The sequence below is a fragment of the Caretta caretta genome, chromosome 1 (genome assembly GCF_965140235.1).
Source record: "Caretta caretta isolate rCarCar2 chromosome 1, rCarCar1.hap1, whole genome shotgun sequence".
Lineage (NCBI taxonomy): Eukaryota > Metazoa > Chordata > Testudines > Cheloniidae > Caretta > Caretta caretta.
In genome coordinates this window covers 137,078,102-137,105,040 of record NC_134206.1, presented here as the reverse complement: position 1 = coordinate 137,105,040, position 26,939 = coordinate 137,078,102, and the positions used below count along the sequence as shown (strand labels likewise).

Here is a 26,939-nt window from a genome sequence, read left to right as displayed (position 1 = left end):
TGGGCAGCCCAGTCCAAGGTTTTCCCCTGCTGGGGACAAAAATAAAGGGGATCTATCTAGTCCAGAGTTCATAGCAGAAAGGAATGTTTCCCTTTCTGGCTGTCTCTGCAGCAGGCCCTCCCTTCCCTCAGGGAGGGGTCTTTGGGCAGTTGTTTTGGGAGAGATTCTACCTTCCCTCAGTTCGTCTCCCCCGGAGCTGCTGGTAGCAGGTCTGCTCTCCTCCCTGGTCTGCCCCCAAATGAGCTGCTCTCCTGCCTTTTAACTCCTCTTCCAGTTGGTGCATTTGCTACAGGTGTGGCAGGGCGGGCTGGCTGAGCTCAGAGTAGTTCCTAAACCCCTTGTTGCTCAGTATGAGGGTTATACATCCCATCACAAGGACCCAATCCTAACTAAAATATCAGGTTTCAGAGTAGCAGCCGTGTTAGTCTGTATCCGCAAAAAGAAAAGGAGGACTTGTGGCACCTTAGAGACTAACAAATTTATTTGAGCATAAGCTTTCGTATTTTCCCCTACTGTTCCTCACATGTTCTTGTCAACTGCTGGAAATGGCCCACCTTGATTATCGCTACAAAAGGTTTTTTTCTCTCTCCTGCTGGTAATAGCTCACCTTACCTGATCACTCTCATTACAGTGTGTATGATAACAACCATTGTTTCATGTTCTCTGTGTATATAAATCTCCCCACTGCATTTTCCACTGCATGCATCCGATGAAGTGGGCTGTAGCTCACAAAAGCTTATGCTCAAATAAATTTGATAGTCTCTAAGGTGCCACAAGTACTCCTTTAAAATATCAGGGCATGCTGTGAGCATGATCAGGGCTTCCCCCAAACCATTTCCTATATCGAAATTAGGTGCAGCAGAGTCTATTAGTCCACCTCTGGGAAGGGAGAAGGTCGAAGTGGCTACTTACCGCCAAGATACACTTCATGCTGGAACTGCAAGGAAGAAGAAAGCTCATGCATTCAGAAGCAGAGTCTGCAGCTTTCACTCCCCAGAAGAGTAGCCAAATTAGGAGCTGTAATAACTTGTGATTTGGTGCTGCTTCTGTAAAAATGTGTCCAATTTGTCTGCTATTTTGTGTATAGCAAGTAGAAGTATTCAAAAATGTTCAACGTTTTGTATATTATTTTGGGCCAAGTTCTGATCAGTGTAACTGACATGGCCATGTATATATAACTACTTCAATATACTGTACAGATCAGAGCATCCACAGAATTAACATGATAGTTTACCACAGAGGTAATACGAACTATTATTTGAAAAAAGTTTTTTGGCAATCTTTACCTATTGCACAGCACCCACAATCCCAGACTGGGAATTACATCCATTTCATTCGCTTCAGATTACAGTATTCTCTGTTTTCTTTTTATAGTTAGAAGTTCATGTTTTATTTTTCTGTAGCTTGAGTGCATAATGCCTGGCTTGTCTCTGATCTACCATTATGCAGCACTATGGGGGAAAATGAGTGTTTGTTATTAATGTAGGGAAGAGTGATTCAAGCAGCTCTGTTACATAATCTCATATACTGGTGCAATAAAATGTGCAGTTTATAATGGGTGATTGCTTCTAATCGGCACTTTCTCATTATTTACCATACCTGTTCGGAGACTGATACAAAAGCAAGCAAGCTCTGAACCTCCTCATTCTATTCTCTCTTGGACTTCATTCAAGAAAGGAATTATTGCCTCAAAAGTTTGGGGAGTTTTGTTTGTTTTTTTGTGTGCATCTTTGGTAATGTTCTCATAAAATAAAGAAGAGGAAGAAATATTCCATATGATGCAGTCCATAAATTAAAAGCAAAATTAAGCTCTTTAAATGCACGTAAATAAAAGTAAGATGTAAATAAGATAAGTACACATTAATAAAAAGGATGTGGGGGAAACAATGAAGGAAACAATTATTGACCAGCAAGATGTATTCAAAGCTGGGCTAGCTTTCATGCAAAGTGGTGTCTATTTTTTCCCAATAATAATTCTCCTGGCTTCTATTATTCGGCTAGATATTCATGCTTGAAGCAATTTTTAAAATGATATAATGTTGGCAGATTAGCTTTTTATATCTTGGCAGATATGAAGACAGGATTTGGAAAATAATTTTTAAAGAGTCGTTTGGGATTTCAGATTTGATACTAATTTGATTCATATTTTTATTTTCTCTAAAGGCACCTAGGTCATCATTGGTAGACCGATGCCTAATTTTTATTAAGAAACATAATTTATTATCTTAATTGCACAAGAACCTTTAAAATAATTGTCTCCCTTTAACAAACAAACATCAAAAATTGGCTGATTTTTTTACTAACGTTGAATGGTTTGTAAGCAGTCAGGTGCTACAGAGATGGAGACCATATAAGTACCCAGCTATATATGTACTGTACTTTCAGCTTTGTGGCACTTTTTAGAATTTGTATTTCTTAGGTAGAAAGCAATCCCTTTAATTACACATCGGAGAGTGGCACACCTGTTGGGATTAATGTCAAGATCCCCAAGGAAACAAGACACAACATCTCAATATGTTCAAACTCCAGAAACAAAAAGATATTTCAAACTGTTTATATCCACATTAATCTGCGACATCTTCTGTCTTTATAATCTATTAATCCTGATTTGTCCGCTTCATGTACTATGTTAACTCATTTCAATTAATGTGCATGCCTTGTTTTAAACATGCTCAAATGTTACTAGTACATGTAACCAAAGACAAGTCAAAATATTAGCACAACTCCAGCTAGTAAAGTATCACAATTTATGCTCATTTAGGTGCCTAGTCCTGTAGACTTCTACTCACTGGCCAAATACTATTCTCATTTACAGGCATGTAAATCCAGGGTCACTAAATTGACTTTACTCTTGTTCTAGTATAACACCAGAGTAACTGAGTGCAGAATTTCACCGCATGTGAATAATTCTTATTCACAAAAATAGTCCCATTGCCTTCACCATAGTATGCCACTGACATTAACAGGAGTACTAACATGAGTTAGGACTACTCGTGAATTTGGGAATGCAGGATTAGATCCCGAGGGTGACATTTTGAAGTCAAAGGCAAACTACTTTTGGACGAACCTCAAGAACTTCAAGATACAGGATACTGAATGGTTGATTGCTCATCAACTTAACAAATTCAAGACCAGCAGACAGACATGCTGGCTTTCTTTCAGTTCATATAAGAGCACTCTTCCAATGGCAACTTCAAACTCCTCACATAGTGAACTACGTTACATACTTTCCAAATTCCTCACATGGGCCAGTCATAGCTATAAGGGATAGCTCTGCTTAACTGCAAACAGCGGGCCTGAGTCTGATATCACGTACATTGGTATCAATCAAGAGTAACTCCAATGAAATACATGGGCCAGATTCTCTAGCAAGATCCATTTCCCTTTGACCAATCCTCCAGTGTAAGGATATTGGGAAAATGTTGGGGTAGGATGGAACACAGCCAGAGCAATGCTACCTTCTGACAATCCTTGGCTGGCAGGCGCCCCTTTGGGACCACTTGCAGTCTAATCTATGTACTAGAACTACCCGCAGAATCAAGGAGCCACAACCAACTCTTTGGTATCTCCTCCTCTCCCCTATCCAGCAAATGTGTAAAACCAGCAAGAGCACAGAATCAAGTCCAGTATTTCTCCATCCCCACAAAGGAGGATACAAACAAAAGAGGAAATATTCCAACAAGAACAGGGGTTGCTTGATGAGATCGCATTCTCAGGAAACATTTTGTCTAATTCTGCCCCTAACTCGATATTCAGAAGCCCACCGGCACACACTGGTTCAGAATCAAGTTAGTTCTTTGGTAACATGCTTTCAAACTCTTTACTTGGTACTGCAAATAAAATAAACTGTGCATATGTTTGGAAATCAACCACTTGGAAGTCTAAATTCATACATGAAAGATTTTCTTCTTCACAGTAGTCTTGAAAAATTATACATATTTTAAGGGAACAAGTGAAGTTGAACCAACTGTTGTAGTCACCAGATTTTTAAGTGCCTCTTTACGTTACCAACTGAACAGCAACAGCAACAAAATCTGTGCAATTTTCAAAGTTTCCCAACATATGCTCCACTTAAGCAGAATACAGTGTTTTTAAATAAGACAAGATATGATACTGAGGGTACAGTAGAGCAGAATACAACATACTTTCAGGAATGGATCTTATTCTGTGCAAACACACAATGAGTATGTCTTCATTCCTGAGTTAGCTCAGATGATTGGCACTTGGGTAAGCTTACACCAGGAGTGAGCAGACACAGTGCAAAAATCTACCCAAATTACTGTATTCTCACCTGTCTCATTCTCCCCAGTGTATGGTAGTAGGACTTTTGGGGCATTTCCCATGATTATTTGTGCTTCATTGGCTCATTCTGTGATTCTTTCCCAGGGAATTGTGATAAGACTTGTCTGTACCTCTGGGCACATGGGAATAATTGTTGAGGACTTGTGAAGACTTTGGAGGACCATCAGATCTTGAGTTGTTTAAAGTCATTCCAGTCTCACTTGCATGACAATACATTTTTTCTCCCTCAAGCAAAAATGCTTTTCCATCTTTAAGCAGCTGCCTCCAGTTGTAACACATGCTCACTGAATCAAAGGATTTACTGGAACATTGCAAATAACTATAGCACAAGATGGGTGAGGTAATAATTTTTATTGGACCAACTTCTGTTGGTGAGAGATACACACTTTTGAGCTTATACAGTTCTTCAGGTCTGGAAAATATGCTCAGAGTGTTACAGCTAAATACAAGGCAGAACAGTTTCTTTAGCATAAGTAATTAGCATATATTTCAAGGGACCATTCAAGAAGAAGTGGCCAGTTAACATCCTTGCAGTCATAGGAACCTTTTACTTTCTTCCCAAGACGCACAAACAAGGAAACAAGGGAACACAGGCAGACCCATCATATGTAGCCACAACACTTTTACTGAAAGACTATCAGGACTCATAGAAACCATCCTCAAATCACTCACCGCATAAAGGACCAGCTTCCTCCAGACACAACTGACTTCCTCCAGAAACTCTGTAACATTATCAAACTCCCTCAGAATGTCATCCTTGTCACCAGGGATGTACCTTCCCTATACACCAACAAGGATGGCATTGCTGCCAGCCTAAAATATCTATAAGACAATGGACAACTCTCAGATATCCATCCAAACACATTGCCAAACTCATCCTCATCCATAACAACTTTATATTCAACAAAAAACATGTTGTCCAAACTATGGGAACAGCCAGGAGTACTAAGATGGCTCCCCAGTATGCCAACCTCTTCATGGGCCACCTCAAGGGAGAATTTCTGGACAAATGCACCAAAAAACCAATGAGATACCTGAGTTACATAGATGATATTTTCATCTGGACAGACGACTTAAACTCCTTCATAGATTTCCAACACAAATTCAATAACCACTGTCCATCCATCAAACTCTCTCTTGAACACTTCCACAGTAGCAACACCTTCCTAGACACCACAATCAGCTTCAATAATGGAACCCTACAGGCAACTATATACAAGAAATCAGGGATCACCACAACTACCATCATAGTTCCAGTAACCACCCCAAACACACCAAGACATCTGTTATCTACAGCCAGGCACTCAGATACCTCAGAATATACCCACAGGAGAAAGCCCAGGCTACACACCTTAACATACTTAAAACCACCTTCACCAAACAAGGACACTCCACCAGAGGAGTGGATCACATCATGGAGCAGCCACCCCAAATACCCAAAGAGAACCTGCTTCAATTCAGAAGTAAAACCCACTCCAACTGCACTCTCCTAGCTGTCACCTACCACCCCACATTGGAACTCATATGAGGTATCATTAAACAATTACAACCCATACTTGATTGGGACCACATCCTGAAAAAAATCTTTTCTGAACCCCCTCTTCTGGCCTTCAAACAACCCCCCAAACTCTCCAAGATCACTATCAGAACCAAGCTCTCCATAGACTAGAACACACAAACTCAAAATGGCACCAGACACTGCCATAGCAACAGATGAAAAATCTGTAGAAATATCTCCACTGCTATGACGATCAATACCCCCACATTCAAGATCCATGGGTCCTACACTTGCCTATCACGACATGCATCCAGTGCACTAAATGCCCCAATTACAACTATGTGGATGAAACCAGAAAATCACTATGCTCTCCAATGAACTGATGCAGAGAAATGATAAAAGACAAAAATGCCATATTACCTGTGGGTGAACACTTTTCATACAGCAGCCACTCCACATCTGACTTCTCAATACTCATCTTGCACAACACTTTCAAAAGGAAAGACTGGGAACCATGGCCACTGGGAGCTGCAGGGGGCCGTGCCTGCGGATCATCAACATTAGCAAAATGTCTCGCGGGCCCAAATTCTGTGTCCTGCATTGTGCAGGAGGTCAGACTAGATGATCATAATGGTCCCTTCTGACCTAAATATCTATGAATCTATGAATCAGATTACCTTGATGGGCCACATGTGGCCCCCGGGCTGCAGTTTGCCCACCACTGATCTAGAACCACTAACTCCCCCTCCTTTCTTCTCCCCTTCTTCTTCCTTATGACTGCAGAGGTGTTAACTGGCCATATCACCTAGAATGGTCCATTGAAATATGTGTTAATTACTTATGCTAAACGATCTGTTCCAACTTGTATTTAGCTGTGACACTCTGAGTACCTTTACCAGACCCGAAGAAGAGCTCTGAGTAAGAAAAAAAAAAAGCTTGTCTCTCTCATCAGCAGAAAGAAAAGGAGTACTTGTGGCACCTTAGAGACTAACAAATTTAAGGTGCCACAAATACTCCTTTTCTTTTTGCGAATACAGACTAACACGGCTGCTACTCTGAAACCTGTCATCAGCAGAAGTGGTCCAATAAAAGATATTACCTCACCCACCTTGTCTTTCTAATATCCTGGGACCAACACGGCTACTACACTCCATACAACTCTACCACAAACAGGCAGGACTAAAACTTCCTACTAACTCTTCCCAATCAAATACAACAACAACATAACATACATAACAACAACTTAACATTAAGATACAGCACCATCTATTGGTGGAGGTGCTGTCTACACTGATCATTACAGTTCCTCAGATTTGTAGAACTCTGCTTTTTTTAGTAAAAGTGCAAGGATGTGTATGTAGTGGACATCACACCACTATATCGCACCATTAATGTCCACTGATATGCAAATCTTTTCAATTTCAACACAAGACTTAGGCCTTGTCTACGCAACAAAATTGCGCCAGTCTAACTTAAATTAGGTTTTAAACTGCTTTAGTTAAATGGTGCGAACCCCTATACGAACATTCATTTTGATTTAAGAGTGGCTTATTTCGGTTTAGCTTAAACAGATTCCTAACTGATTTAAACTTACACCAATAAAAACCTGTTCAAACCAAATGAAAAGTGTTTACACAGACTTTTGCACTAGTTTAACTACATCATCACACCTTTAGTTAAACTAGTGCAATTTTCTCATGCCGTAAGCATATTAAACTGGGTTTACAGAATCTCTAAAAAAATGTACACACACTTCTTGGCAAAATACCAATCAATAAGGAATGCATACTAAGCAGAGACTCCTTACTTTTGGTAGAGAAGCTCTGGATCCTGAACTCTGAGTAGTCATTGTCAAGACAGTAGTGATGCCCAAAGCGACTCTGGCTGGAGCAGCATCCATGTTGATCCAGAAAGAAACCCAGGACAAAATGACGATCAGCAGGCTAGGAATGTACATCTGGATTAAATAGTATCCCATCTGACGCTCCAAATGAAACTTGACTTCAATGCATGTAAACTTTCCTAGAACATGAAATTGCTTTTATAAATGTTTTTGCACATTTTGTCTTATTTTATGAGCATAAATTAGCTTCCTGACCTCAGGCATATATAGATTTCACAGCATGCTATCATAATGTCTTAGCTCTAAAAGCAGATGCCCAATATACAAACATTGTTCTGGTTTAACTTTTTGGTAACATTGTAGTTTGGTAGAGTTGACATCATGATGTTCACTTGAAACAGCGGCCATTTATTTTTGTGACTGAATGTTATTACTTTGTGTAATCACTTTACAAGAGGTCTAGTTCCCTAAAAAAAAACTTTTTAAACAAATGAGTCCCATTCTCCTTTGGTTGGGTGGGCCTCACCTCATCCAGAGGTTCTCTCTCTCCATCTAACCAGTAGACCAGTCATTTGCCTGCATCTAAGTATGTTGGACTTGCTTCATCCTTAATAAACAAAATTTTATTGGTACACTTATTGGGGCAGAAGAAGAAGCTGTTAAAAGTAGACACTCAGATGTGAGTAGGGGACTGGTTCTTTGGCTGAACAGATGGTGCTGGAGAGCATTATCTCACCAGGAACTGGTTGAATGGTCAAGTACAATACAGAGGGCATTAGTGTACCCTAGTTACTCAAGAATTCTGTTTCCCGAAGTCCTATGGATCTAAAAGGGCTGAATGCCAGGCAATGAGATGGAGGGCAGGAAAGTGGCAGGGGAAGATTGCAGCTGAATAATATTGCTGTTCTTTCACAAATTAAAATTAAAACTATAATATTATGTGAACATTTAGCAGAGAAAAATTGTATAGTTTTCTGTGCTAGGTCCCAACTAAATAATTTGAATAGGTCGATAACTTCAAACTTCAGCCACTTCAATCAACTGGTAACAGGAATCACTTGACATCCACAGGTACTTCTGCTTACTTTTTATCATTGTGAACAGCAACCGTTTCTCAGTATTATCAATAATTATAAGAACAACATGTGTGCCCAATTCTCCCCAGTGCTGGAAACCCCAAAATAAGGAAACTCCATGTGCCTCCTTTTACAGAGTTCTCTATGGAATGTTTCTCAGAGGGAAGGCAGTATTTGTCCCCTTCAGAGCAGCCACACTTTTCAACTCTCCAAACTTGCAGTTCTGAGGGTATTTTCTGGAGACAAAAGCCATTCATATGTAAGGGGCCTTTCAGAATGCACACTGCTTCTCAGCATGCTCTGCCATGCTGGTCAAGGTTTTCTTTGCTGACCACTGCCCCCAAATCTTTCCCCTGGGCTGGAACTGCTACACCATGGACACAAGGTATTATCCTATGCAGGGAATCCCCATGGGCTTGCTAGGAAGCTGCTGATCAGAGATTACTCATCCCTCCCCACTCCAGCCTGTCTTCTCCCATATTCCACAGAGCAGAATTTCAACCCTTTCCACAGCTCCTGGGGACAGTGAACCACTGGGTTTTCATCCCCTGACATTCTGGGCCATAGAAATTAGAAGCAATTTTTAAGCTGCATTGGGTTTTTTTTTTTAAAACCAAACAACTAAAAAAATTAAACAGTAGTTTCGTTTAATAAAAAAACAATGTAACATTAACTGACGGATTGGGGCCGAACTGCTCATGTCCTGTCATTTCACTGAATGAAAAAATATAACGGATGCAACCAGACTGGCTCTCCTGCTGACACAATGAAATACCTCTTTTAGATGGGAAGGATTTATATTTCAACCCAGCAGCTACCAAGAAAACCATTCATAAAAATCTCTGAACACTATCTGCATATCATAGACTCCAAATACCCAAACTTGTCTTTGGGTAAACTTCCCAGGGGCAGCGATTCTGCCACCAAGTGTGTCCAGAGGTGGTGGATAGTGGAACGGTTTTTAGATATGGACATATAGGTAGGGAAAACTGTTAAATAAGCAGACATTGACAATTTGATGTCAGTACTAACAGGGCGTGGTGGATGACACTGCTGCCCCTAGAAAATGCCACAAAAGTCCAAAGACGGTACTGTGACATGGTGAGCTTAATCAAGTATGCCCACAAATAATAGATGAAAAATTCATGGCAGCAACAAAAAGACTTCTGTGACGCTGGCAGACCAAGTCATGTTAGGGTGTATTCAGGCCAATTCACTTGTGTATGAGCAGAGATGAAAGCGATTGTTAAATGTATAATGACAGGTTTCAGAGTAGCAGCTGTGTTAGTCTGTATTCGCAAAAAGAAAAGGAGTACTTGTGGCACCTTAGAGACTAATGCTCAAATAAATTTATTTTCTTTTTGTTAAATGTATAAGTGTTTTAGGTGTTAAAACTTCCTAAAATGAATAGGATGTTAAATGTATTGTTTTTACTTATCTGTGTCCGGTCATAAGGTAATAGCAAGCATTTACATTGTAAATACCCTTGTAACTAAATAACTCATCATACATCAAAGAAGCCTTGTAGAATGCTAATGAAGGACTTTATCAGAAAAAAAGTGTTAATTCCAAATCAAATGGCCATTGTGTGTGATGCCTGGGGGTCAGAGACTCAAAGTGCATTCCTCATTCACTCATCAGAAGAAAAGCCCACATGGGTAGAGAGAGTGTCAGCTTGTTTTCTGTGAGAAGAAGCTATAGGAAATGATTCAAAGAAAGATTCTTCATCTCGGGACTGTTTGGACTCCTACAGGGAAGCGTACCAGATGCAAAGTGGAGATCCCCAGAAACAATCTAGGTACCCTGAAAAGATTTGTGGGAAACTGGCAGTTTTTTACATCATTGCCACCATTTGGAATTACAAACTGTGATTCACCTATATATATATATATATATATATATATATATATATATATATATATATATATATATATATATATATATAACCTGCTTTAACCTCTCAATAACTCATTTTTTCCCTCAGCTAATAAACCTTTAGTTAGTTTACTATAGAATTGGCTGGCAGCATTATCTTTGGTGCAAGATCCAGAGAACCACTGGAGCTGGGGTATGTGATTGGTACCTTGGGACTGGGAGCAACCTGATGTGGTGTGATTCTTGGTTTAAGTGACCATTATAGAATAGAATCATAGAATCATAGAATGTCAGGGTTGGAAGGGACCTCAGGAGGTCATCTAGTCCAACCCCCTGCTCAAAAGCAGGACCCATCCCCAATTAAATCATCCCAGCCAAGGCTTTGGCAAGCCTGACCTTAAAAACTTCTAAGGAAGGAGATTCCACCACCTCCCTAGGCAACGCATTCCAGTGTTTCACCACCCTCCTAGTGAAAAAGTTTTTCCTAATATCCAACCTAAACCTCCCCCACTGCAACTTGAGACCATTACTCCTTGTCCTGTCCTCTTCCACCACTGAGAATAGTCTAGAACCATCCTCTCTGGAACTACCTCTCAGGTAGTTGAAAGCAGCTATCAAATCCCCCCTCATTCTTCTCTTCTGCAGACTAAACAATCCCAGTTCCCTCAGCCTCTCTTCATAAGTCATGTGTTCCAGACCCCTAATCATTTTTGTTGTCCTTCGCTGGACTCTCTCCAATTTATCCATATCCTTCTTGTAGTGTGGGGCCCAAAACTGGACACAGTACTCCAGATGAGGCCTCACCAATGTCGAATAGAGGGGGACGATCACGTCCCTCGATCTGCTCGCTATGCCCCTACTTATACATCCCAAAATGCCATTGGCCTTCTTGGCAACAAGGGCACACTGCTGGCTCATATCCAGCTTCTCGTCCACTGTCACCCCAGGTCCTTTTCCGCAGAACTGCTGCCTAGCCATTCGGTCCCTAGTCTGTAGCTGTGCATTGGGTTCTTCCGTCCTAAGTGCAGGACCCTGCACTTATCCTTATTGAACCTCATCAGATTTCTTTTGGCCCAATCCTCCAATTTGTCTAGGTCCCCCTGTATCCTATCCCTGCCCTCCAGCGTATCTACCACTCCTCCCAGTTTAGTATCATCCGCAAATTTGCTGAGAGTGCAATCCACACCATCCTCCAGGTCATTTATGAAGATATTGAACAAAACCGGCCCCAGGACCGACCCCTGGGGCACTCCACTTGACACCAGCTGCCAACTAGACATGGAGCCATTGATCACGACCCGTTGAGCCCGACAATCTAGCCAACTTTCTACCCACCTTATAGTGCATTCATCCAGCCCGTACTTCTTTAACTTGCTGACAAGAATACTGTGGGAGACCGTGTCAAAAGCTTTGCTAAAGTCAAGATACAATACATCCACTGCTTTCCTTTCATCCACAGAACCAGTAATCTCATCATAGAAGGTGATTAGATTAGTCAGGCATGACTTCCTTTGGTGAATCCATGCTGACTGTTCCTGATCACTTTCCTCTCATGTAAGTGCTTCAGGATTGATATCACAAAGTCCAGTTTGTCTGGATGGCAAGATAGACTGGAGAGTCTGCGGGGACTGTCTGTGACTCCATGGTAAGACTGGAATAGTGATCCAGAAGTTCAAATTTGGTACTGGCTTGATGAAATGTAATTACAGGACACACCACCAGTGTGGGGTGTCTGCCCTGTTTTCTGACAGTCTGCACTCACTGTTGTGAGCCATTCCAGACAACGTGACAACTTCAGAATGGAAAAGTACTAGGTTATGATAGAATTCTGGCTGAATTGTTAAAAAGCACAGAAGATGGAGGCTTGAAAGCCCTGCCAGAGGTAATAAAGAATATATTTGAGAGAAGAGATTTGTCAAAAGTTTTTACAATTTCACTGTGTATCCAAATCCCCCAAAAGAAAAACACTATGGATTGTAAAGATTACAGAACAACCAGCCTAATAGTGCATGCCTCTAAGATTCTTTTGCGAGTTGTTCAAGACCAAATACATGGAGAGATAGATAAGGAAATAAGTGAACAACAATATAGTTTCAAACTTGAAAGGGCATGATAAATGTCATTATGACTTAAAGCTCATATTAGAAATATCAAATGAAACAGGGAAAAAATACACTTGCGTTTTATTGATTTCCAAACAGCATTTGACAAAATCTACTACTATAAATTTATCAACATATTAAGATCTGTTGGGATTGATTGATATGGACTCCAAATAATAAAACAATTTTACTGGAATCAGAAGGTGGTTATAATGGGAGATGAAAACGAAAATCTAATGGAGATCCAGAGAGGAGTGAGGCAAGGTTATATAATGTTACTGACTTCATTCAACATTTATAGTGAGTGTTTGATTAAATTAATTGAAGAAACAGAAGAAGGTATTAAGATGAATGAAAATGGGTGAATAACATTCACTGTGAAGATGGTACAGTGTTGCTGGCTGATTCAGAAGGTCCAATGAAGTTAGTGGAGATTATTTATAAATATGTCAAAGAATATGGGCTAGAGTTGAATGTAGACAAGACAAAATCTGTGGTGGGACACAAGATTCCAGTGAACAACACAGCCATACAGATAGTAAAAAATGATTGGTACATCAGAAGCATCATTACAGAAGTTGGAAGATAAGATACTGAAGTCAGCACCAGAACAGCAAGAGCAAAGGGGACATTATGGAAGAACACACATCTGAAGAGAAGGGACATAAATCTGAAGATTAATTCTGACTCTTAAAACTTATATTTGGTCTATGTTAAATTATGGCTGTGAAACATGGACATTCAAACAATTGATAATGAAGAAACTGCAATCCTTCAAATTATGGTATTATAGAAGAATTATTAAAATATCATGGCAAGACCACATAACCAAGGAAAAAGTATTGGAGATTATCAGAATTTAGCAAACTCTAGTCAGTGATTTTATGGGAAAAAATTGATTTTCAGGGCACTTTTTAAGAGGTTCAGAGGGTGACGCATATTTATAGGCACTGGAATTGAAAGTTAATGGCAGGAGAACATGAAGAAGAAAAACATTATCTGGAATGGACAATGTGATATTCTGAGTGGATCAAAAGAACTATTAATCCACAAATAGATTAGCAGAGAATCATACAGAATAGGCTACCACGGTTGCAAACCTCTAGTAATAGAAGAAGGAACATAAGAAGAAGGAATAACCAAATCCAAACTCCAACAGAGCAATTCCTGCTCCGGACACAAGCTATGAAGCACAGGCATTTAACATTTTTAAAGGGAAAGTACTGACAAAATATTACATTTTCCAACATTTTTACTGTTCTCGGCCTTCCTGCTTTGCCTAAACCCCTGCTTTCAAACACCACACCTAATAAATGAGATCTGTTACAAAACTGCTTGTGGATACTAGTAGAAGTAATAACTAATGGAAAAATTAGAAGAACACTCACCGGTGTTGTAGTGTTTTGTGCAATAACCAAGTTCCTTGTCTTCTTTCAAAATAAATTGTGGCAGGGTTAAGCCTTCGGCAACTTGCACTGGACCATCACTTAGCCACTCAAATATCAGATCATTCATAGTGTACCCAACTAGAGTAAACAAAACGCAGTTCATTAGATAATCAGATGGAAACAAATTATGATTCAGGAAATATCGTCACTTTTGAATGGGCAGACTTCAATACAAGCATTTCCAGTTGATCCAGGAGCTGAACTACACTGACTACAGTTATCATCAAAACTTTGAAATAGCATCAAATATGTAATTGTACTAGAGGCAAAATATTAACTAAAACCTCAAAAGTGCGGCATATCTGCTTTGGTTTATTTCTAATAAAAAGTCAATGTTAATAGCCCGTCAAGGATATTAATGTTCGCAGCACAAATTATATTTCACTGTAGCAATGTATCAGTTTCTGTACTTTGTTTTATTTTCGTCACTCTGGTTACAGAATTCTTGCACTCTACCAACATGAGTATTTCTAGATTACAATATTTTGGATGTTATAAATAACAAAATTGAACGACTTCTATAATTCTTTGAAACTCAGCATAGAGAAATACACAGCAGAAAGAGAAAAGCGGAGAACAGAGTGGACAATGCAGAGAAAAAAAAAGTGAAAATGCAAAAGGACAGTCACTTAAAACACTCCCAGCTCCTGTTTCACTCTAGTGATACAGCAGCCCCGTGTCTCAGTATGCAGATTACAGATTGCAGAGACTTTCTGGAGTGATGATCACCGCTGAAAGGCACAATAGTGAAGCTGTGAAATTTGATTTTAAAAAACACAGTTCTTCACTAGGTAAGTCAGCCCGTTACTCACAGCTTTCTAGTTGCATTGTACAAGTCTGCACATCCATCGGAAAATTCTTCAAGTCCATTGGACAGGATAAGGTTAATGTTAGCCTAAATATGGGCAAGAAAGGAAACTACTGTTAGAAATCTTTGCAAGTTATATCCTAAGCACAACATTTATAGTCCAACAATGTTTAAAGTGATTCAGTCAAGCTTTAGAGACCCAGAGGCTTAGTCTTTCGCCCCATCCTCTTCGCGATTTGGGATGAGTCCTGCACTCGTGTTAGAATTCTAGCTTCTAAGACAGAGTGCCCATAAGCAAGCAGGATGCTCATTGATTGCATCAGCCCAGAGCAGCAGGGGCTGCAGAAAGACAGCGGGATATGCCAATGTGTTTTTGTGCAATCTGTATGTTTTATGTATACCAATGAAACCAAACAATGCAGCATCTTGAGTTATAGGTCATCCCCTCTAGGATCTGAACTCTTGTAGCTTCTGTTCTAGGGAGTGGGGGAGCAAATGGTGAAAACACAATCACAAGGATATTTTAAAACAGAAAGTGTAATGCATATAAAGTGAATGCTGAGCCCATCATCCTTGCCACAGACCTTTGAAAAACAAAAAGGTAGTAAAGGCTAAATCTGCAACATTAGACATTGAATGCAAAAGTTAAAAGACAAGCATAGACAGGGAAAGTAAGCTTAAAGGAACTTTGTCAACTCTGATTTTTTTTTTACTTACTACTGCTTAACTACTGTAACACTTAAGAATACTCTAATTGAGAGACTTTTTAAATTTTCTCAAAATTTTTAGTTTACTTTTTGCATTTGACAGGACTTTGTTTACAATCAGTTTCACGAGTTTCCCCTGTACAGTCAGTCGGTTTCCTCTGTGCAGGGAGAGAAAAACATTTGTACCAAAATAAGAAAATGTGATGATAAAATCATAAAAATGAGCAGGAGGACTCATATACAGGTGTAGTAACCAAAATGACTTATATCATATTAAAAAAAAACCTGATTAGATTTAAAGATACCATGCCTTCAAGCTATGTTGCCATCATTCTTACCACCAAAATGAATATTATTGTTATGGATGTCTGATCATTTTAAGCTGTAGTTATCTCTGAGATATTATTTAAGATTTATATTGCAGCAGAATCCAGAGACTCCAATCAGATTCAGGCCGCCTCCATTGGCCTAGATTCTGTACAAAAATATAGAAAGAGTCTGTTACACCTGTATACCTGGTCCACTACTGGAGTTCCCAGCCTCTCAGGTCTCCTACCATCATCTGTCTATGGGAAGGGACCCTCATCCCATTCCCTTCTGACTGGGTGTTTTAAGGCTGCACAGCTCCCTGCCTTAAACTATGCTATCTCCTGCAAGCCAATCTGCAAGCCAGTGCCTTTGTTTTGCCTTCTCTCACAGGGCTATGAGCAGTGTATTGCCAGCAGTTACCAGTAACTCCACAGCTCTTTCTACGCAAGCGCATCTATTCTTAAGGTAAAAGCATTACACAGAAAACGTATAAAAACAATGAAAATCCCTATGCACATGCTAACAGATAACCTGAGGTCCCCAGTCTTACAGGGCCCTAGTAAGACCTTCCGCGAGGTCTGGAAGAAGGTCCTGTCCTTTTGCTGGATCAGAAAAAAGGTCCTGAGTCAGTTTAAACCTAGCCTTTATATCAAAAGCCCTTTCACTGTCTCTTGGTCTCTGGAAAACTCAGTTTGAACACGTATATGGAAGCCTCCCCAGAGGGTGGTATCTCTCTAGACATGTTTACAAACTAAGTGATTCACCTTAATCACCCTGGACTGTTTTGGTTCCTAGAAGAACTGGGGTTCATAGAGACAGTCCTTATCCCATGGAACTCACAAACTTATCTACTCACTTCAACTACCAAATAAAGAGTGGCATCTGAGCATCCCTGTTGGTGGGCCTTGTGAATAGGTGGATTTGAATAGGTGGATTTTAAGTGATTTAAAGATGGACAGGGCTTGGCATTAAAAATATATATATATACTGGCATTAAAAAATATTGGCATTTCAAAAACTATATTATTTGAGGTAAATAAGAAGAAAACAAGAAAACAACCCCAAAAAAATCCACAAAAGTATCTGCAGTAAATCTACTGTACTATAACATGCCATCAGTAGATTGGTTAGCTATCACACCTACAGTTGGGTAAAATTTAAAACAAATGCATGTTGAATATCTTTGTGCCCCTTTTATGCGTGCTTTTCAGAAGTATTTTTATGAATGAGCGTTTACTTGTGAGAATGCTCACAAAAATAAAATGTTAAGCTTGTATGTTTGAATATTTCCTGAAAATGTATTTTGAATTGTATCACTACTGATTTTATACAAAAATTAATTTTATACCTGAATATACAACTTGACATTTGTACCATTGTTGATTAGTTACAGAAGTCCTCCAATCATAGAACAGACCCAGTACAGCATAATTTAAATAACATGGCATGAATTTTTAATGTTCATGAATGGTTCATTGCAAACAATCTGCAGACCAAGAATTATTCACTGAAGAAATTAGTGATTAATTTCAAACAGAAATTCAAGAATTTCAGAAAAAAATTCCTAGGAGAATTCTGATAGCAAAGAGGCAAAATTCATGAAATACATTTTTCATTACAAATTAGTCTCCTAGTTCTAATCAATCCAATACCTTGCTTAGGGCCTATACCAACGTTCACTGAAGTCACTGAAGACTTTCAATTGACTTCAATGAGATCAGGCCTGTAGATCAGTATTTAAACATTATGGTGATGGGTACTACAGAAAACCAATGGAAGATATTTCTCCCAAATGAAGAGTCAAATAGGATGTGAATGAAAAATATCAGAAGGAACTAATTCAACCCATATCTCTTGAAAAAGATGAGGCTGGTCATCAAGAAAACTTCGTTTGTAGAAATATAGTTGTAATGGTACAGTGTTTTGTTCGCTAAAATAGTTGTCTATTACCCACAAACTTCCTTGGATTCCCAGGGTATGTCTACATTGCAATTAAAATCCTAAGGCTAGTCCATACCTGCCGAATCGGTCTCAAAGGGCTCAGGCTAAGGGGCTGTTTAATTGCAGTGTAGACATTTGGGCTTGGGCTAGAGTCCAAGCTCTGGGACTCTCCCACATCACAGAGTCCCAGAGCTTGGGCTCCAGCCTGAGCCTGAATGTCTACACGGCAATTAAATAGCCCCTTATTCTGAGCCCTGCAAACCTGAGTCAGGCACATTAATATGAAAAATCCAATAATAGCAAAATATTTAAAACTAGTCAGAGTATTTCAATGGATCATCTTCCAATCTCCCTATCTAATCTTGCAGTTTTGTACCCTAATGCAGTAGTTGATCTCCTAAAGTTAATACATATGAATGAATGAATGAATGAATGAATGAATCCTTTTTGTGCAGCACAGGGATTTAAACTTTAGGAGATCAAATACTAGAGTAATATATATATATTACTTCCTCTGATTTTCCGACAGTACTAGACAAATACTTCAAGCTACATATGGCGTATAACTGATATACATATGGAGCATACCTGATAAATGGTGAGCTATGCAAAACTAAAATCAAGAACTATTAGTGCATGGATTCAATCTTTTAAGGAATTATATGTACAGTACATAATTCAAATAAAAGCCTTTCTTACTCTGTTGGCAGTATAATAGAATATCTAACTTTAATTAGGATTTAACAGATTGCTAATCTATAGCAAACATTAAACTACTGACTAAACTACTTCATATTTTTAAAGAGCTAACTTTTGATTAGCCTGATGTGCTATTACTCACAGCCAAAATCCCATTTGATCTAAAAGACAAATCTCATACAGGCATGGAATATTGATCCTGCAAGAAAAAGGACCCCTAGAACTCACAATATGATATCATATATGACTTTGAGAAAAAGGGATAATGGCATTTTCATTTTTTACCCTGAAAATGTAGTGGTTTGCAAATAGATTTGGGGATTGCAGCCTCTTTACACAGTGTATCCAATGACAAATAAGTACATTAAAACAGAATGTTTACCACTTCACATGATTTATTTTTAAAGAGGTATTCCTTATACTTACAATGGGAGAAATAGAAAATAATGTGGTAAATGGAAATACTGCAGGAGAGAAATGTACAGTTTTTATCTGCACCCTCTTTATCTCCAAAAAGTGGGGGTCTCTCAGAACATCATGTAGCACAGACATTTTTCTATCTGCTTGACTTTTTGGGGTGTGTCATATCCTGAGTAGCACAATAGTGCAAATTAATGCCTAGAATGAAGACCCCTTGCTCACCTTGATGAGCATATACACTAGTTGTTCCATTGAAGACACTGAGATTACTCAGGTGAATAAGTGCTCAATCAGGCCTTAAAAGAACAGTATTATCTTACTAGGCTTGATCCAAACCCCCCTGGAACCAATGGGAGTCTTTCCATTGACTTCAGCGAGCTTTGGAAAGCCTGTAATGGTCAAATCTGTTCAATGTCAGCTCACATAGCAAAAATAACAACTTTTCAAATCCTAACATATCATAATAAGATAATTACTAATTTATTAGTGGATACTATTGCACCTTCACTGGAAGAAGGTTGTTCCAGAAATGACAATATAGCACGGCAGGTCAGTTTGTTTAAACAAAACAGAATAATGTGTGTGCACATGTAGGAGGAGGATGTGCTAGTATATATCTGCATGTGTTGACTGCAATTTTGATCATTTGTATTTCTACTTGGTCACTGTGGTGTATATTATATCACTGGTTTATACTGATGTAAACTAATACTGTAGCATCAGGGATATCTGGAGGCATGGGCATGAGTGGAAGCAGAGAGCCCAGGACCTTCCTATGGCCCCTGACCAGAGCTGGAAATTTGGCCCAGCCACTCCTGCATCATAACGGTGGGGCAGCTGGGCCAGATTTGAATGATGCAGCAACTCTGTGTGCCAGCTTACAATGCCACTCACTCAAATTTGACCCAGCCACCTCCTTGTGCTGATGGAAGGGTGGACAGGCCAAATTTGAGTGGCACTGTACCCTCATGCATCTACACAGCCCCAAGTCCTTCAGCCACTCATGGTTACAGGGCATCCCCAGTCCCTGGGGAGAAGTGGATCAAGGGGCACTGGGAACCCCAGGAGGGAGGGAGGATTGGATTGGGCTTTTGGTTCTTCCTGGGGAAGTGGAAATACAGGAGGATGCTGGAGCCTGGGGCTTCCAGAACTTCCTGGTTCATTGTAGGGTTGGTTCTCTTCAGCCTGACCACATCTTTGGCTGGGTGCAGGGGAGAGAGCTCAGAGCTGGGAGTGGGGCAATGTGTGTGTGGGGAAGAGTGCAGGGCTGAGTGTGGAGCAGCAGGAAGGGAGCATGTGTGGAGCTGGTTGCATGGGGCTGGATGTAGGGGGAGAATGTGGGGGAGAGAGCTTACTGCTGGGTGCAGGGCAGAGTGCAACCTTTAAGTTGAAATGTTTCCAATTAATAGTAAGCTGTTAAAGATAAGGGTGCAGTAAAACCCAATGTTGTTTTCAGGTTCAAGCCTTTAGGTCAGTTACAGAAACTTTGTTTAGCAGAGGCCCACTAGGCAACACTTTGAATGATTCAACCAAACCTTATTAAAAAGAAAAATGATCATTTAAGTAAACAGACATGCAATTACCACTTACACAAACGCTACTATTAGACTCACACTCCAAGATGAAATGGTGTATCAATGGGTGATCAGTCCACTGACACCAGAGTGAAGTACAACCTTATAATCCTGGAACCTAACAGTATCCTTTTGATGTTAATCGCAATTTAACAAAACTACTCCTTTTATACTCAATGTTAATTAGCATTATAATAAAACTTGCCTTTACTATAATTATATTTCTGCCACCTTCTTACTAGCTCTTTACATTACACATTTTTTAATTAACATCTGCACCAATGTCTATCAATATAGATAGCATTTTAATACAACCCCCACGATTTTTAAAAATACTCATTAAACCTTGTTCAAACCGGTTATAACCAACCAGCTATAACAGTAACATAAGCCTGGTTCATGTCCTTGCTAGCTCTTACTTTGCCATAACACTGTCTCTAACTTATCTCTAACTTTCTCATACTAGCAACTTCCATTGCCCGTACTCCTCTACACTTAGGCTAACTTAGGCCCTAAACCTAACTTCTACTTATTTCTTAACCCAAACCAACCTATAGGCTACAAGAGGAGGAAGAGCTCTGGGCTAAGAAAATTCTGGTTGCTTCCCATCTGGAGCAATGAGCTAAGACCACATTGTCAAACAATCCAACACACCCAACAGCAGCTGCCTCACCTACAGCTGGCAACAGGCAGCATCACTCCTCAGAAAGAACACTTTGTGTCATTTCTCATTGCCCCAGGCTCTCTCAGACTCCCACCTGCAACCTACCAGTGGGAAAGGGAACAATACTATTACCTTACTAATATATGATAAAATACTAGCACAGAGTTAGCACAAAGACAGTGATGGGTAATATGATATAAGGACCCAGATATACAAGCAGATATGTACAGCAATGTGGCCAACTCCCACGATTTTATCACAAGTCTCACAATTTTGGATGTTTTTTCTCAAAGCCCTGTCGAGGTTCCTTCCCCACTCTGAACTCTAGGGTACAGATGTGGAGACCTGCATGAAAGACCCCCTAAGCTTATTCTTACCAGTTTAGGTTAAAAACTTCCCCAAGGTACAAACTTTGCCTTGTCCTTGAACTGTATGCTGCCACCACCAAGCGTGTTACACAAAGAACAGGGAAAGAGCCCACTTGGAGACGTCTTCCCCCAAAATATCCCCCCAAGCCCTACATCCCCTTTCCTGGGGAAGGCTTCATAAGAATCCTCACCAATTTGTACAGGTGAACACAGACCCAAACCCTTTGATTTTTCATTGTTCTTAAGATCCATCAGGTTCTTAAAAGAAGAATTTTAATTAAAGAAAAGGTAAAAGAAGCACCTCTGTAAAATCAGGATGGTAAATACCTTACAGGGTAATCAGATTCAAAACGTAGAGAATCCCTCTAGGCGAAACCTTAAGTTACAAAAAGACACAAAAACAGGAATATACATTCCCTCCAGCACAGCTTATTTTACCAGCCATTAAACAAAAGGAAATCTAATGCATTTCTAGCTTTATTACTTACTAACTAACAATTGTAAGGCTGCATTCCTGATCTGTTCCTGGCAAAAGCATCACACAGACAGACAGACCCTTTGTTCCTCCCCTCCCCCCCCCAGCTTTGAAAGTAACTTGTCTCCTCATTGGTCATTTTGGGTCAGGTGCCAGCCAGGTTAGCTGAGCTTCTTAACCCTTTACAGGTAACAGGATGTTGCCTCTGGCCAGGAGGGATTTTATAGCACTGTATACAGACAGGTGGTTACCCTTCCCTTTATATTTATGACAAACCCCCAGTCCTGGAAGCAGGTGATTAAGTGAAAGCTGCAGCTTTTTTTTTTTTTAAGAGTAAGTTTCTAGCCCTCAAGATTGCTGAGAAAAGCTTGAAAGTGTGATCCAAGTAAACCCAAACGATTCAGAGACCAGGCCAAGAAAAAAAAACAAGTTCATTATGTTTTAAAAATCTCTTCATTTTTAAGCCCATCCCATGATTTGGGGCCTGACTCATGATCGTTGAATCCTTGGGGATGGCAATACTGGTATTTGTATAATTTACTGGCAGTTCCCCCTTGCTTTCTAAAATGGAGCAGCCAACCTGCATGTTTTCTCATGTTTTCCAGAATTGCTGGATCCAGTTGTCACAGTACAAGGCAACTGCACCTGTATTTCCCCTCAGTGGTCCAGCCAGGGCACCCACCCTCAGGCTTCCAGATCTCCAGTTGCTGCCTCTCTTGGCTGGAGACCCACATCTCACTCCTTTCTGAGCAGAGTATGTCCAGACTCCACAGTTCCCTGCCTTCATTGTGTATTTCCCAGCACAGTCTGCCAAAACAGACCAGCGTGCTTTCTTTTCAGAGACTGATAACAAGGGGATTGCTGCAGATATAAGTTATCACACAGCACTTCCTGTGTAAGCCTACTTTATTCTCAAGGTAAAAGCACTACAGAGAAAACATATGAAAAACAATAAAAACCCATACACATGCTAATAAATTTACCAGGAACCCCAGCATGGATTCTGACAGACCCAGTCCTTCCAACCTTACCCTAAGGATTGGGGCCCTCCATGAGCAGGGTCCTGTCTGTTTGCTGGATCAGGAAGAAGGCCCCGAGTCCATCTAAAACCAGGTTATTTTCCCAAAAGTCTTTTCTTTGTCTGTTGGTCTCTGGGGAATCCAGTTTGAAATAATATGTGCATATCTATCCAAGAGGGATGGCTTCACAGGCTGATAACAAGGAAGTTTAGTAGCAACCCCACTTCTTACTAGAGAAGGTATATACAATGCCACAGCAACACATACACAATTGCATTTTCAATACAATATACCCCAAAGGTATTAATGCTAATTCAATCAAGGTTTTCTTAATTCCATAAGGTTTGTTCAGGATATGGTCAGTCTTTCACACCAGTAACTCTTTGATCCCTTTCACGTGCAACTTCGTTTCTGAGATGTGGAGACGGAACAAAAACTGAGGCTTATGGAAAACATAGAGCCTCCTCTATTGTGACAAAACACAAAATACAGACTGAAGCTTCCTATACTTCAGTTTCTTAGAATGTTCTGTCTACGCTTCCTTAGTGGTTCACAGGACTTCATTTTGGTTCACATATTGCTTAACAACCCAGTGACTGGACTGGAATGGTGTGGCAGGTTTTTCATTAATAGTGAAAAATTGCTTTGTATCTCATTTTTCATTGTAATGCAGTTACTGTCTGTTGATACGCCATGCCAATGAATATAATGAGTTTCCAATTATCTCTCAGTCAATGCCATGAAATTAAGTTTGAGTATGATTTCATTTAATAGTTAAAATAATGTAACCCACCTGTTTCTTCTCCAAGAAGAATAAATTGCCATCTCTGATTTTTCTTGTGTTGTTTCTGGAACTGGATATTTACTCTACACCACTGTTTATTTGGTCTGGTTTTGTTTTCCTTCTGGCACCATGATCCTCTGTCCTAAGCAACATGTTTAAATACAACTGGCAGAAGGCAGTTACTCCTGAAAGCATGCATGATACAGGGACAGGATTTTTTGCATCACTCATTTAGAATCAGCCTCACGGCTACACCCTTTTACATTTCATCTTGCTACTTCTGTATTTACAGGGAGATCATTACCTGTGGTAGATGTCGCCATGGGTCACTGACAATTCAGTACAGACTTAACGATTGCCTATTAGAAACTCATGTACAGAGATGTGTATCTTGGCCTGCAACCAGTCAGCAGTATCCTATTAGCACATATTTCCATAACTAGTCACCTGCCAATAATTTTTAACCTTATAATCAGGAACAACTCTATGTGTACAAATTATTCACAGGATATGCCAAAAAAATCATTTTTTATTAAAATGACACTATTTTTGATTGAAACAATGTGGGGTGTGTGTGTGTGTGTAAAGGGGTATAAATTTGGGCTTTGCCAGGTAGCTACTAGTGTCAGGATCCTTAATTCACTTTAACTGTCTTATGATCAGAGAACAGCAACCAGCTGGTGTCGTTAAAAAGCTAATTTTTCTTCAAGCAAAACTGTCTATGGGGTTTTGACAATAGCTGTGCTGCTTGCATAACAAACACTCATACTAGTCTTTAACATAATCAAACCAAGTACTCAGGGCCAATGGAAAGTTAGGAATATGACAAATGCAGTCAGATCCTCCATATAGATCTGGACACTGTAGAATGGGGGAGTGAGAATAATGAAGTCCATAGAGGGTGATGAAAGGGACCATCAACAAGCAAAAGAAAAGCGGAGAATTGTTTCAAGGGTTGAGGCAAATATCAGGAAAGAATCTGAGGTGGCTTAATAAAAGGAACCAAAAAGGGAAGAAGAAGAGAGCAAGGATGGGTGGGAAAAGTATTTGTGGACATCAGATTGTAGCAGAAGGACACCAGTTTCTGTCATTATGAAAATGGCTGACATCTCAGTTTTAAGTACAGTAAAACCTGCCAAGAGTGATCACTTACAGGAGTTAGCAAAAGTGGTCACTTGTAAGAGGTGGTCTCTCTTCAAAGGTTTGCACACCAGAGACCGATGGCATTCCAGGGCTTCTGCAAGTAGTTGCTCATGACAGGTGGTCTCTATCTTCAGAGGGGGTCTCTATGGCAGGTTTCACTAATTTGAAACCAGTGTTAATTTTTGTAATCAGGTTCATGTGAAGATGAATCTGGCAAATATTTATCAAAATGATAAAAAGCATTTTAAGTGTGCCCACTGTATGAAGGTGCTCTACTTCCATGAGCATTTCTGCACTTTGTTATTCTCAGAATGTGCTTTCATTAATTCCGGAAGTTACTTTAAGCCCATATGGAGAGCTTTATGTTTTTAAAAAGTCATTGCATAGAACACTGAATTTTCATACAATTTTGTCTAAGGATAATGGAATTATTTTTCTTGTGCCAGATAAAAAGCACCTGAAATTTCCCCAGAGGAAACAGGAGCCTATGCTAGCAAAGCTTGGCTTCCAAGGGAAAATGCCACCTGGACAATATTATCATGGTAGGATTTGGTATAACCAATGAGATCAGAGAGGAGTGTTCACAACAGTCACTGATTCTTCTATAGCAAACAGTGGTGTTAGTCATAATAATGGCCTCTCTACTCCCACTCTCTGTTAATCTCCCATGACAAGACAATGCTGCTAGTGAAGTCAAAATCCTCTTAAATCCTAACATTGGATTATAAAATAAATTGAAGTAACCAAATGTAAACACAGAGATTCATACCTTATTTTAGATCTATGGAACATTCTCTACAGCACACTAGACTATTTACATAGTATGTTCAGTTGGGCCGGACATTATCATTTAAGTACCACATGCCAAATCCTCAATTGGTAAACTGCCATAGCTCCATTAAAGTAAATGGAGCTGCACCATTTTACACCAACTAAGAATCTGACCCCAAGAGAATCTTGGAATGCGTATACCTAAACCAGCTGACTGTTTGTACTGCGCTACCAGCTTCTATAGCTGCCAAACTAAAGAGCTCTCAGAGGTTATTTCAATCCAGTGCTGAAGTAATGCCCAGTGAATGTTACACATGACCACCATTCACACACACCCTATAGGGAACAGAAGGAACTATGCTGTCGTGCAGCCTCTGACTTTGTTCAGAACCACCCATGCCCTAGTTCCCTTCTAGTCCCTTGAACCTCCTTCCTGCGCCCAGAACCGTTGGCACAGTAGATGACACCAGTCCCACTGCAGAAGGACCCTCTGCAGCTGCAGACAAAAGGTCTGGGTTTTCTTCTAATAGTGTCTATTGAAAAAATAAAATTTAAAGTAAAATTCACCACCAGAGTAATGGATTTTATAATCTGGCTGATATTGCCTTCTCTCCCCTGGGGACAAATGTTGAGTCAGTTTTTTAGCCTTTGTATTTCCTTCATATAGGACAAAGGATACAGGTACAGAGGAGATTATTAAATGATTGCAGCTTCATTCATTGTGGCCACTGCATTTCCACTAGCACTGACTTGCCCACGTTGTAGTAGGAAATCTAAAATACTACAGTGCTAGAGACTGCTTTTGGCACTAAGTATCCTGTACGTTGTAATCTTTATTATTCATAATTATGCTTGGAAGGATTATATTTTTATGGGTAAATGTTGATAAATGTTGATTTCACTGTACACACACAAAGTGATAAAAATATTTCCATCTATAACAGACATTTACAGAGAGGCAAAGGGAGAAAAATGTTGCTGGAGAACTTATTACAGTTTGATGTAAGGCTATTTATTATGTATATTTTGACATGTGATTTTGACAATTAGTGTTTTAACAGTTTTAAAGCTCTAACTTTTTGAATCTAAACTTTTACTATAAAAGAATCATTA

At 39.7% G+C, this 26,939-nt stretch overlaps 1 protein-coding gene across 5 annotated transcripts in view; it reads right to left on the bottom strand.

Annotated features, from left to right (window-relative positions):
• The window catches only part of GLRA2 (glycine receptor alpha 2), a 162,818-nt gene that overhangs the window by 86,566 nt on the left and 49,313 nt on the right, over positions 1-26,939 (bottom strand). For all 5 annotated transcript variants that reach the window (XM_048861062.2, XM_048861050.2, XM_048861070.2 and 2 more), the window contains 3 exons: positions 14,957-15,039; positions 14,085-14,222; positions 7,608-7,822 (listed from right to left, as the gene is read on the bottom strand). In XM_048861062.2, coding sequence (XP_048717019.1) covers positions 7,608-7,822; positions 14,085-14,222; positions 14,957-15,039 — 436 coding nt within the window. The remainder of the gene's footprint in view (positions 1-7,607; positions 7,823-14,084; positions 14,223-14,956; positions 15,040-26,939) is intronic.